General features: G+C 38.6%; 1 protein-coding gene across 2 annotated transcripts in view; it reads right to left on the reverse strand.

Moving 5' to 3' along the window:
* LOC117296145 (fibrillin-2-like) overlaps nucleotides 1-12,286 on the reverse strand; it is a 73,742-nt gene that overhangs the window by 13,576 nt on the left and 47,880 nt on the right. For both annotated transcript variants that reach the window (XM_033779024.1, XM_033779025.1), the window contains exons 28-45: nucleotides 12,143-12,268; nucleotides 11,258-11,383; nucleotides 10,629-10,751; nucleotides 10,105-10,230; nucleotides 8,861-8,986; nucleotides 7,907-8,029; nucleotides 6,901-7,026; nucleotides 6,130-6,294; nucleotides 5,144-5,218; nucleotides 4,435-4,560; nucleotides 3,647-3,778; nucleotides 2,520-2,684; nucleotides 2,004-2,072; nucleotides 1,687-1,809; nucleotides 1,051-1,179; nucleotides 645-773; nucleotides 351-482; nucleotides 43-168 (exon numbers count right to left, since the gene is read on the reverse strand). In XM_033779024.1, the coding sequence (XP_033634915.1) occupies nucleotides 43-168; nucleotides 351-482; nucleotides 645-773; nucleotides 1,051-1,179; nucleotides 1,687-1,809; nucleotides 2,004-2,072; nucleotides 2,520-2,684; nucleotides 3,647-3,778; nucleotides 4,435-4,560; nucleotides 5,144-5,218; nucleotides 6,130-6,294; nucleotides 6,901-7,026; nucleotides 7,907-8,029; nucleotides 8,861-8,986; nucleotides 10,105-10,230; nucleotides 10,629-10,751; nucleotides 11,258-11,383; nucleotides 12,143-12,268 (2,247 nt within the window). The remainder of the gene's footprint in view (nucleotides 1-42; nucleotides 169-350; nucleotides 483-644; nucleotides 774-1,050; nucleotides 1,180-1,686; nucleotides 1,810-2,003; nucleotides 2,073-2,519; nucleotides 2,685-3,646; nucleotides 3,779-4,434; nucleotides 4,561-5,143; nucleotides 5,219-6,129; nucleotides 6,295-6,900; nucleotides 7,027-7,906; nucleotides 8,030-8,860; nucleotides 8,987-10,104; nucleotides 10,231-10,628; nucleotides 10,752-11,257; nucleotides 11,384-12,142; nucleotides 12,269-12,286) is intronic.

The following is a 12,286-nucleotide window of genomic DNA, read 5'->3' on the forward strand; positions in this document are numbered from 1 at the left end:
ATTTATTATTATTATTATTGATATCAAATTGTCTTCACTTACCATCACAGATCTCTCCACTGTATGAAGGCTCAAACCCAGTGAAACAGTCACAGTAAAAACCACCAGGGATATTGACACAGCGACCATTAAAACATTGTCCAGCTCCGGTGATGCACTCATTGATATCTGGAGGAATGGGACAATGGTAGGATTGTTATAGTTACAACGTCTTAAAGATTGAGGAAATACAATTAGCTGTTGTAAACCGCTTACCAAACAAAAGGAACTATGGCATAAATGCAGAAAGTAGTTAATGGCCTGACATTTCGATCCTAGCAGAGTCTTTCCCGAATGTGATCTCTACTCACCAATGCAGTCTTTGTTCTGTCCAAGCTCATACCCCCCGAAGCATTCACACTCATAGGAGCCGAAGGTGTTGCGGCACGTCCCGTTGCCACAAACTCCGATGTTTCCGATACGTTGCTGGCATTCATCAATATCTTTGAAATAAACACAAGAAGTCAAAGTTGAGTTGAGGAGTCAGCTTGATAGCGCTGCCAAGCACAGATTTACGAAGAAGACCACAAATTTAACACTCCTGAAAATCTCATATAAATCTCAAGTTTCCTAGAACTTATTTCTAAAGATTCTTTCAAACTTACCGTCACAAGACTTTCCGTCATAAGATGCTGCAAATCCGATATTACAATCGCAGCGATACGTCCCTGGGATGTCAATGCAGCGGCCGTTCCTACCGCAAATGTTGGGTGACTCTCGGCACTCATTAATATCTGTCATGAAACAAAAATGGTTGAAATAAAATTTTCCTGACCAATTTCAGCAAACAAATAGTTGAATTTCCTTAAAATATTTTTTTTTTTTTCTCTGAACCGACTTTTTTCCTAAAAGAGTTTTAAAACGACACCACAAGGGCACTCCTGTAAGCCTAACCCCCACAAGGTCAAAAACACTGTGATTTGAAATTAACTTCACAAACACAATGACCACAGGTTTATCCCTATGTAAAAATATCAAACAAAAATGAAGAAAGAGAATTTGTCTACTTACTAATGCAAGCCACATTGTTAGAAGCCAATGTGTATCCAGCCCTGCACTCACATACATGGCTACCAATGGTGTTTCTACAGATTGCGTTACTGCGACAGTAAGACATTCCCTCGGCACATTCATCAATATCTACAGAGAAAAATAAAAGTAACAATTAAAAAAAGCATTTATATAGCGCCTTTTGCAAGGCCTCAAGGCGCTCTATGAAACTGGGCCCTGATTTTGCATACAAGAAGACTGGCCTAAACTGAGCATTCAAGTGCTTTTCTTGGCAGGCAAGATACTGTAAAAGTTTTGCATTTTGTACTGTAATTTCTACACAAGTCGAGCCGTTTTTTTTAACTACAGGTTTGGCCACAGTGTGGACTTCATCTTTCTCCCTGTGGCAACCGCTTCACTTTCTAGATTTTGAGATAATCTTGCCATCAGGAAAAATCCCTGAGAAATCACATGCCTGCTCCAATTCAATGTATTATTGGCCCATACACTTCATGTGTAGTAATTAAAATAAATAAAGAAAATAGAAAAAAGCTGTTGCAAATTGCTCACCAAACCAATGGGACCTATGTACAAATGCAAAAACAAAATAGTTTAAAACAAAACAGATGTATTGTTGGATTTCTTAACTGTACTCACCAGTACACTGGTATTTCATGGCATCGTATCGATACCCAAGTAGACAGTCACAACGGAAAGTTCCTTCCAGGTTAATACAAGCTCCATTCAGACACAAGTCAGATACTTCACACTCGTTGATATCTGTGGAGTCATCAAATAATAACTAAATAATAACTCAACAATAACTGATTTTGGGTCGAAACAAAGACAAATTTACAGAAAAATTGACAGGTTTATTAGAGCATGAAATAACAGTCAAATATTTCTTTCTTACCACTTTCCCCGTTTCAGGGATGAGATTTTAAACTCATGGTTGTTAGAGGAAATTTGTTCACCTTTTGGAAGTCCAGTGTTTGGGTCGATGAAGAATCCTGGAGCAATACCACACATGATACGGAATTCCTCTGAAGAAGAAAACATAGTAAATAGTGAGTTAGCCTTCTAGTCAATATATCTAGCTCTAAGCTTTAACCAGGGCCCAAGTTCATAGCGCTGCTTAGTGGCCCATTTTGTGCTTACTGTGCGATTTCTATTTCATAGCGCTGCTAACCGTAAGCACACAAAAAGGCATGCTAACCTTCCGGTGCTTACCGCACGAAAATAAATGATGTCACAATGCAAATCCACGGTAAACACGCAATATGGCCACCCAATTTTTCCGCTAACCTGTGAAATACACTAAGGCTTAAGCAAATTTTTCTGCTACAGTAAGCACGCAAATTTGCTTAATGTTAAGCAGCACTATGAAATTGGGCCAAAATCGGTAGGCGGACCTATAAAGGTGTAAATCTCTTTAAAGTAGTGTTGGTTCTAAAAAGAACCGGTGGTTGACGACAACTTATCTAACAAACCTGAGAACATATCAGGGCACTTTGAGCATGAAGGAGCTCCCCAGGCTGCCCCAGATAGACCACTGCAGCAGCACATCTTCTGAGTCAGGTTCATGCCATATGAGGATGAACACTGAGGCTCTGTGGTTTCATTGAAGTCATGGTAGCATGGTAGCTGACGCATATCTAGAAAAAAAAAAAAAAAACATTCCAGGTTTATAAGAAATGTCTGCGCCAAACATGCTTTAAAAAAACAAAGAAAGTATATACCCCAAGAAGTATAACCCTTCGGAGACCATTTATTCTATATAATCATCATCATAAGGCACGACAATGCTAATATTTTTGCACTGCTAATTTCAGGAAAAATGTCAGGAAGATTAAAAATAAAACAGAAAAACATGGTTTTGTTTTAGAATTGTAGATTACATGTTTACATGGGAAATATTGGAAAATGTCAGTTCGGTCCGACACCTTTTCTTTGACCCTCTTGTTTGAACAAAAGTTGGTCAAATCTTGTATATAGTTACTCTGGGTATTTTGGCTTACGGCCACTATGATCTCTAACGGGTTAACAAGCTTAAAGACACTGGACACTATTGGTAATTGTTAAAGCCCAGTCTTCTCACTTAGTGTATCTCAACATATGCATAAAATAACAAACCTGTGAAAATTTGAACTCAATCGGTCATCAAAGTTGCGAGATCATAATGAAAGAAAACCACACTTGTCACACGAAGTTGTGTGCTTTCAGATGCTTGATTTCGAGACCTCAAACTCTAAACTTGAGGTCTTGAAATCAAATTCGTGGAAAATTACTTCTTTCTCAAAAACTACTTTACTTCAGAGGGAGCCGTTTCTCACAATGTGTTATACTGTCACAGCTCTCCATTGCTTGTAATCAAGAAAGTTTTTATGCTAAAAATTATTTTTGAGTAATTACCAATAGTGTCGACTGCCTTTAATGATAGATGGAAATTTGCATTAGGATAAGAAATATCATTTTGGGGGTTTTACCCATATAGACACACATCGATGTATATGGGTAAAAACAAGAATTAATCAGCTTAATGATGTTTGTTTCTCCTGGCTCCTTTTGCCACATATCAGGAATGGTATAAAAAACCCAACCACTCCGCTGGACTCACCCATGCAGTTGCGTCCACTGAACATATCCATCAGCATGAATCCAGGTGGACACATACAGGTATAGTTCCCAATGGTGTTCATACAGGTTCCTGGACCACAGATGTACAAGTTAAGCTCACACTCGTTGATGTCTGGCAAAATGTAGAAAAACAAGATCATACTTTATCAACAACTAATTTTATTTATTTATTTATTTGATACGATTACACACATCCAATGGGAGACTTTTGGGACGCTTGGTGGCAGCAGACTTACCAAGTAAAATTTATTGTTCTCGGTAATGTACGTAAACAATGGAAGTTTACCGGGTAAGTCTGCTGCCACCTAGTGTTCCAAAGTCTCCCATTAGTGCCAATCACAGGATAATATTAAGTATTTTATATGTTAACGAAATTCACCTTTTACTAACTGCTGCCACTAGTAATATCTTTATCAACTTATTCAATGGGACTGCTCGAGGTATACCACAATATTCGATGTCATGGTTTGCAACTCTATCAAAAAATAAACCACAAGAGAAACTGACTGCCCGGGGTAAGTTTGAAAGGATTTGGTTGAAAAAAGGAAAAGTCGACTTAAGTGGGATTTGAACCAAAGGCACTCAACCAACTGAGCTATTTAGCCCTTTGTAGGAGGTCTTCCTATTTTGTCAATATCTTTGTTCACTGGGAGTGCAACTTTGTACACTTTGGCTGACAAAATTATTATCTAATCTTATCTGTACTCCTGTTGGAACATAAACTTGTATAATCGGGGGAAGACCTTACAGAGAGGAAAATGTACTCACCCCTGCAAGATTTGGAGTCTACATCCAGTGTGTAACCGACTGGGCAGATGCAGATGTAGCTACCCACGACGTTCTCACACTGACCCCCGGCACACAGGAAGGGGAAGAGGATGCACTCATCAATATCTAAATAAGAAATAAACATCATTAATTTGCCGTATAATTTGACCACAAAAGGGCCTATGTGGATTGAAAAATGAGTAAACAAACGTTTTTTTTTTTCTCTTTTTGCTGTTGGTGCAAGACAACTACATACAGGCAGTTAAAATGAGATGAAACTGGTATTGTGATGCAAGCAGTCCTTGGTGAAAGCGCCCTTGTGCGGTAAAAAGTACGCTGATCGATTTGATTCATCTTAAGTTCCATCTTGGAATGAGTGGAGTGAAAAGAGGGCATTCAGGGTGAGTCGTTGCTGTCAAAAATATCTGAAAATAGGATCCAAAATATAGGAGGGTTGATGCATTTATGGCATTTCCACCTTTTGGTAACCCCAGCAGCCGATTTCACAAAACGCTGGGATTAATCCTATCCCAAGTTTAGGATTAATCCAAAGGTCTGCATGCTACAGTGCAGGGTTGGGCCTCGCCCTAAGTCCCAAGAGTTAGGAAGAGTTTGGTGAAATCGACGGCTGGAGTTATAGATTTCATAAAGATTTTAGGAACAGTGTCCTCAGCACCTGTGTTTCCAAATGACTGATTAATGTCCTTACCATTGATCTCATTGGGAATGATGGGGACAAGGGGTTCGAACCCTTGACCATTAGGACACAGCATCTTCTCCTCAGCTATAAAACAAAAACAAAATCAAAATTATTTCTTGGAAAGCAAAACCCCCAAACAAATTGTTCAAATCAAAGTTGCGGATGACCATCATCTTGTATCAAACTCTCTCGTTTAAAAAAAAAAAAAAAAAAAAAATTTCTCTCTTGAACTCTGCTGACAAAAAAGTCTGAAACTAGGATCCATTTTTTTTAGGTGTGTTGAATGGGAGACTTTCTGGGACGATAGAGGGCAGCAGACTTACCGGGTAAATCCATTGTTCTCAGAATTATGCGCATGTTCAGAACTACGTAAACAATGGAAATTTACCCGGTATGTCTGCTGCCGCCTAGCGTTGGAAAGTCTCCTATTGATTGCATGTACACCTTATGAAACCCCCTGGGATTTAGACTTTTGGGAACAGTTTCTCCAGCAGTACAGAAGTAAAAAAAAGTATAGATTGGAAACAATTGTGGAACGAATTTCGGCTGATTTTCTTCAATAGGATAATTTTCTTCAATAGAATTCAGATTAAAGTCTGAAATTTCTCATCACTGTTTAATCAATCGCTGTTTTTCTCATTTTAATTACATTTTTGGTAAAAAAAAAAAAAAAAAAAATTGTTCCAGTAAATATTTTGAGCTATAAGCCCTGTAGTTTTGTGGACCCCACCCCTACAAATAGAGAAAGATTATAAATGGTTTTCAAATGGTTTATTTATTTAAAGTTGTCATTGCAGCTTACCGCTGAATTGCGACATAATGCACATTCGTAAAAAAAATCTTACAATAATTATTAAAAAGCTTTACAATAGAAAATACATAGTGGAAATATGATAAAAAATCACAAAAAACAAAGGCCTGGCAGAAATGTACAAACAGTTTGACTATATACAATTAAGAGCAGAAAATTTAGCAGTACATTAAAAAGAGCTTACTTGTGTTAGCGGCTGGGCAGGGTTCACATGGATCCCCCCATCCAGTACCCAGTGAACAGCAGCAAGCATAATGGGTGATGGAACGGCCGAGGATGGTAGAGCATGTTAAGCCCACCAAGTCACCACGGTCGGGGCTGTTGGCGTAACACAGACCTCGCCTCTCATCTGCCAAGAGAATGTAGTTAAAGTTGGGAGTTAAAATAAAAACCTCTTTTTGGAACAGTGTATAGATTTTGGATTTCACTACAAATAAACTTTAGGTTGAACAAATAAAAAATTGGCTCGAACAGAGTATAACCTTCTACCTCCAGACTAACCTGCCGGAACTCTACCAATTCTACCATCAAAAATTGTATTCAAGAAATGAACAATATTTGCAGTGTCTGGGCGTTTTGTGATGATTATACATAAATGAATGGTCTCTAAAGAGTTTAGGGGAAAGCAAAGGCGCACTTGGCACGGGGGAGGGGGACGTTGAGCCAGGTCGCCCCCTCCCCATGGCTGCACCACTGGGCATGGTAGATGGTCAGGATTAAAAAAAGATCTGTCTGTTTGCTTGGTCTAAAACAGGACTTTGTCAAGTGATTTTGCAGTTATTTTCAGGGGTTTTTTTTCTGAGAGATTGCCTAACATACAGATAGCCACTTCAAGGTAAGGGCTACACTTAACTGATTTTGGCTATCGACCTTAACCAATTTCCACCAGGGGCACGTCGCCACCTACTCCTGGGGCTGAAACAGGATTACAGTCTGAATGTCTTTATGAACTCACCTAAACAGACGGTGCCATCGGGAGTAAGAGTATAATCCTCTGGACATTCACAGGTATAGCTACCGATGTTATTGGTGCAGGTTCCGCTTACACAGTACGTCTCTGGCTCATCACACTCATTCAAGTCTTTAAGATAAAAAAGATCAACAAGATTAAAGGCAGTGGACACTATTGGTAATTACTCAAAACAATTATTAGCATAAAACCTTAATTGGTAACGAGGAATGGGGAGAGGTTGATAGTATAAAAAATTGTGAGAAACGGCTCCCTCTGAAGTGACATTGTTTTTGAGAAAGAAGTAATTTTCTGCAAATTTGATTTTGAGACCTCAGATTTAGAACTAGCGGTCTCAAAATCAAGCATCTGAAAGCACACAACTTTGTGTGACAAGGGTGTTTTTTTCTTTCATTTTTATCTCGCTACTTTGGCGACCAATTGAGCTCAAATTTTCACAGGTTTGTTATTTTATGCATATGTTGAGATACACCAAGTGAAAAGACTGGTCTTTGACCAATAGTGTCCAGTGTCTTTAAGACACAAATAGGATTTCAGTAATTGTTTAAAATGAACATTTGACTGTTCCGCTGGTTTGAGATTTCCTGTTAAATACCTTTATGAACAAGAACATTTTTAATGCGATCAAGCTAAATGAGACGTTTGTCAGAAATACCATTATGGAGAAACAAGCCAGAACAGGCCAACAGGGGTGAAATTCCAAAAATATTTGTGTGTGTAAATTTTACTGCCAAAAAATATCTTACACATGCAAGTTACATTAGTAACTTCCTTCCTAATAAATAACATAAAAAGGGTTCGAATAAGCATTGAAAGAAAATTTGCTGATGTATGTTCAATAAACAACTCAACTTTAAACCCCTTTTCTGAGTTTTATTTTCACGTATCTCTTCTCAAACCACGCCTGAATACAAAGTTAATCAAATGGATAATAATTTCAACTGAACTGATAAAAAGTGAAATAAAGTGAAATTTTGATTGCAAAATTTACCTGTGCAGTTGGCGCCACCGGCATCTAACTGGAAGCCGTCATTGCACTCACAACGGAATGTGCCTGGAACGTTGATGCATGTACCAAAGATACAGATGAACGAGATGGTACATTCATCAATGTCTGTTGATCAAAACACAACAACATTATATTAAAAAATGTTCACAGAGTGCAGACGACGAAAAAACTTTCTTGTTTGTCTTTCTCGAAGGCTAAATGACACACATAAACAGTACAACAGAAGAAGCGAGTACAAAAGAAAAATAGAGTATATATATCAGTTTGGGGGGCTATTCATCCTTACTTGCAGCTAAGAGCTGAATTGCGAAGGACGCGGCTACAACAAGTTCGAGAAGCAGGCATGCAAGGGCGCCTTTGGCTGCCAGCCACATCAACCCATTATGACCACGGAGCACAGCCAAAGATCGAAAGTGTTTGATTTTTCCTGAGGGAGGAAAACCGGAAGGTCTGGAAAACCCTCGTGGCACAGCAGTGAACCAACGCACAACTCAACTCACATATGACCCTGGCCTTGAATCGAACCGGGGTCACCTTGGTGAGAGGCAGGTGCTTTAAGCACAACCCAACCATGCCACCAAAAGAAAGACACTAACAGGTTTTTCTGTAGATGGGCAGTTACAGCAGTTGTGAGTTCTACGGGAAATCCTGAGTTAAAGCAGATATGTGAACTCTGTCAGAATGGCTCTTGTACCACCACAATCACCAACAAATTTTCTAAAGGTTTATCTTGTTTTTTAGTAAGAATGGGTGTGGATATATAACATTTTTCAATCCACGTGCATTGTTTCATTTGCAATGTCATATCTGCTTTTTGTAACCTTTAAACTTTGTTATTGATCTTTACTAGTGTTTTCAAACTTGTCATCTCTTCTTTTTAGGAGAACAATTAAAACAACTATTTCTATGTCTTAACAACACCAAAGTAAAACTTACCTTCACAGTCAGCATTATTCTCTGTTGGTAAGAAACCCATATCACAATCACATTGATAGGACCCCGGTGTGTTGAGGCATTGACCGTTGGGACACAGCAATGGATTCCTCATGCACTCATCCACATCTAGACGGGATAACAAAATACACAACTAAATAGGATTCAAACTACCTCTAGGTCCCGGGCAATCTAGAATCTAAAAGTAATATGTCTGTGGCCTTTTTTTCTTCATGAAAGTGAACAATGCTGCTTATAGCTGTCGAAAACAACCTGGAAAAAAACTGTGTACCTAAGATTGATTTACTAGCCATCCCTTCTCAATGATAGTCATATAATGGTTTTTGTTACTGTATAATTATGTCCAGGTAAGATTTTAAAAGCCAGATGTGATGTGAAAATTGAGATGTGAAAATTCAAGCTAAATACAGTGTCTACTTGATGACAAAATAGCTTTCAAAATAGTTGTCACAAGAACTTCAAATCTATTCACATTTAGTGAGGCGACAGTGGGTACCAACCGCATCTCATGGCCGCAGCATTTGTGAATGGACACCAGCCCTCAGATATCTGAGATATGATTCATGCATGAACTATTTCTCAGATTCACCTTTTAAACTTCAACGGGAATTGTTTCTCTAAATAGTTTACACTATCAACAGCTGCAGTGCTTCTCAACCAGTAAGTTTTTATCATCACTTCTTGGAGTATTTAAAGCCCTGCTTGAACGAAAATGTCAAGTCGTGGACTTTTCTGAATTCCACTTAAAATGTTTTCGATGAATAAGGAAATCGAGTCATATGATTATAAATAGGTTTCAATTGTGTAAAAAAAACAATCATTTTGTATGCCCTTGTCCAGAGCTTTTCTGCGAGATTTGCGAAAAGCCCCGTTACGTAATCACTCTCAAAACGTCATAAGTAGATCAAGCCGCTTTGTTGCAGCGTGGATGTATAACAAAGCAAACTCCCACAAATGACGTCAGCGGCATTGTCCTTTGACGCCCGCTCTCAACGGCAGAAGTGTTTTTAGTTTTTCAAAAAACTTTTAGGTAGGGGCCTGATTTTTTACTCGATAATTACGAAAAGTTCAGAAGTGTACACATATCAAAATTACATTAAAATGGTGAACAAGTGCATTATAAACAAGTAAAATCACCATTTCTGTTGAAAACATTCCGCTCAGGTAGCTGTTTACCAATCTACAACCCTACCTTTCAAATTGATCTGAGCTGTTAAGTAGCTTACCGTTACAATTGAGTCCATCTCCAGAGAATCCCTCATTGCAGATGCACTCATAAGACCCCTCTGTGTTCATACACACGGCGTTGTCGCGATCACACTGATGAGTCTGAATGGCACACTCATTAATATCTGTCAAAAAACAGCACGTTTCAATCAAAAACAATTCTTGCAAACTGTTATCATTAAAAAGAAATGATTCTCCTCTTATACATTGTTTTACATCATTGTGGTACCCGCTGCTAAAAAAATAGAATTTAAACTGCCTCTCGCGTCTTGCCTTTAGCTCGGTGGTCTAAAGGCAAGACGCCTGCTCTAGAATGGCAAAGGTCGTAGGTTCGAATCCCACCAGAGATATTGCCTGTTGATTTTTTTTCACAGGACCCAGGAAATGATGCGCTTTACACACATTGGTAACCACCACACCAAGGAATGGAATGCGTTGACTAGGAGAAAGGTGATGCCGAGTAAAAAACATTTGATCTTAACATTTTTAAAATGAAATATAGAGAAAGTTTGATTGTATTTACCGTTACAGGAGTCAAAGTTGGGGAAGAATCCAGAATTGCACTGACAGCGGAAGGAGCCTCTGTTGTTAACACACTGTGAGTTCATTGCACAGTTATGTATACCCATGGTACATTCATCAATATCTACAAACAAACATGAAAAACAAATTATTAGCTATTTATAAAACACAGTTTTAGAATGATAAATATCAATTTTTGTATTCACTTATTGAATTTTTTAATTAATAATAATCTTATATAATGCCATAACCATGAAGGTGCATCGTCCAATCATTGAAACAAGAAGTTTTTATTTCAAAATAGGTTCTTTACAATTCTCAGATCGAAACCCTATACAAATAATTGTTGATTAACACGTATTAACAAGGGGCAAAAATTAGGAATAAGAGCGTCCAAAAAAGCAAGTTTGCAAACTTCCATTCAGTTTTTTTCTTCTTCTACGTTTTGAACTGTGCATTATTAAATGATGGCTAGTAAAAAAGAAAATTGCAAGCCACCCACAAATTTGGTTGACGCGCCCTACTTTGGAGTGAAAAAAAAACAGTAAAGGGAAACTCCTGTTAACCGATACAAATATTTCACAACTCATAAAGTAAAACAAAAAAAATCCTCTTAATTTGGAGACTTACCGAGACAGCTGAGGAATGCTCCTTGGATAGCGAAGCCAGTATCACAGCGACAGTTGTAAGATCCCTGGGTGTTCAAGCACGTTCCTGCACCACAGATGTCTTCCGCCATCGTGCACTCATTGATATCTGGGAAAAGCACAAACAAATCTTACTTAAAGTACTTTTTTTTAAGAAGGGACTTGCAAAGCTGCCAACATTTGCATCTTGTAATCACTGAGATTTTGTTCAACAATCAAGGAGGTATTAAGAACCTTTGAGTCATAGTGTAGTAGTACGCTTTTGTTTATCCTGGCCGTCTTAGAATGGATTGTTGTCCCTTCCTCTTCCTTCCTCCACATCCCGTACCTGTCCTGTACCCTTTTGTCTAATCCCGCTCCTCTAGTTACCCTGTATTTAAGTTACCTTTTTTGAAGTCTTATTATCCTTTGTTTTACTTGTATGTATTTGTTTTTGACACTGGCCGAATAAATAATAATAATAATAATAATAATAATAACTACATTCAAAATAAAAGGAAAAAGTTTTAATAATCAGGGAGATTTTCAAATTTGTTCACCAGAACACGGAAAGATTGGTTTAGTTTCCAGGGGTATGTTGCCACCTACTCCTTGGGCTGAAACAGGGTGAACCCCTTCACGGTCTGTAGGATGTAGGCTTGAGTATCATCCACTAGGAGCCTGGCTGGTAGAACACAATGCTATATCTTCCCAACTACTGACATAGCAATTATGGTTAAAGTGCCTTGCTCGTAGTTGCTGGAAGTCACAACTGCATGACTGGGATTCAAACCAACACTCTGCTGCTGACAACACCAAAGCTGGGGTCCAGTGAACTAGACCGCTTGGCAATGACACACCCCAATGTTTGGGGGATTCCCCCTCTTACCAATGCAGCTGGAGTAATCGGGAGATATCCTGAAACCTTCCAGGCAGGTACAGCTGTAGGATCCTGGGCTGTTCTCACAGACTCCTCCACCGCAGATGTCCACACTCTCAGAACACTCATCGATATCTAAGCAGGTAAAGAAGA

Source organism: Asterias rubens, chromosome 10, assembly GCF_902459465.1.
Source record: "Asterias rubens chromosome 10, eAstRub1.3, whole genome shotgun sequence".
Taxonomy (NCBI): Eukaryota; Metazoa; Echinodermata; class Asteroidea; order Forcipulatida; family Asteriidae; genus Asterias; species Asterias rubens.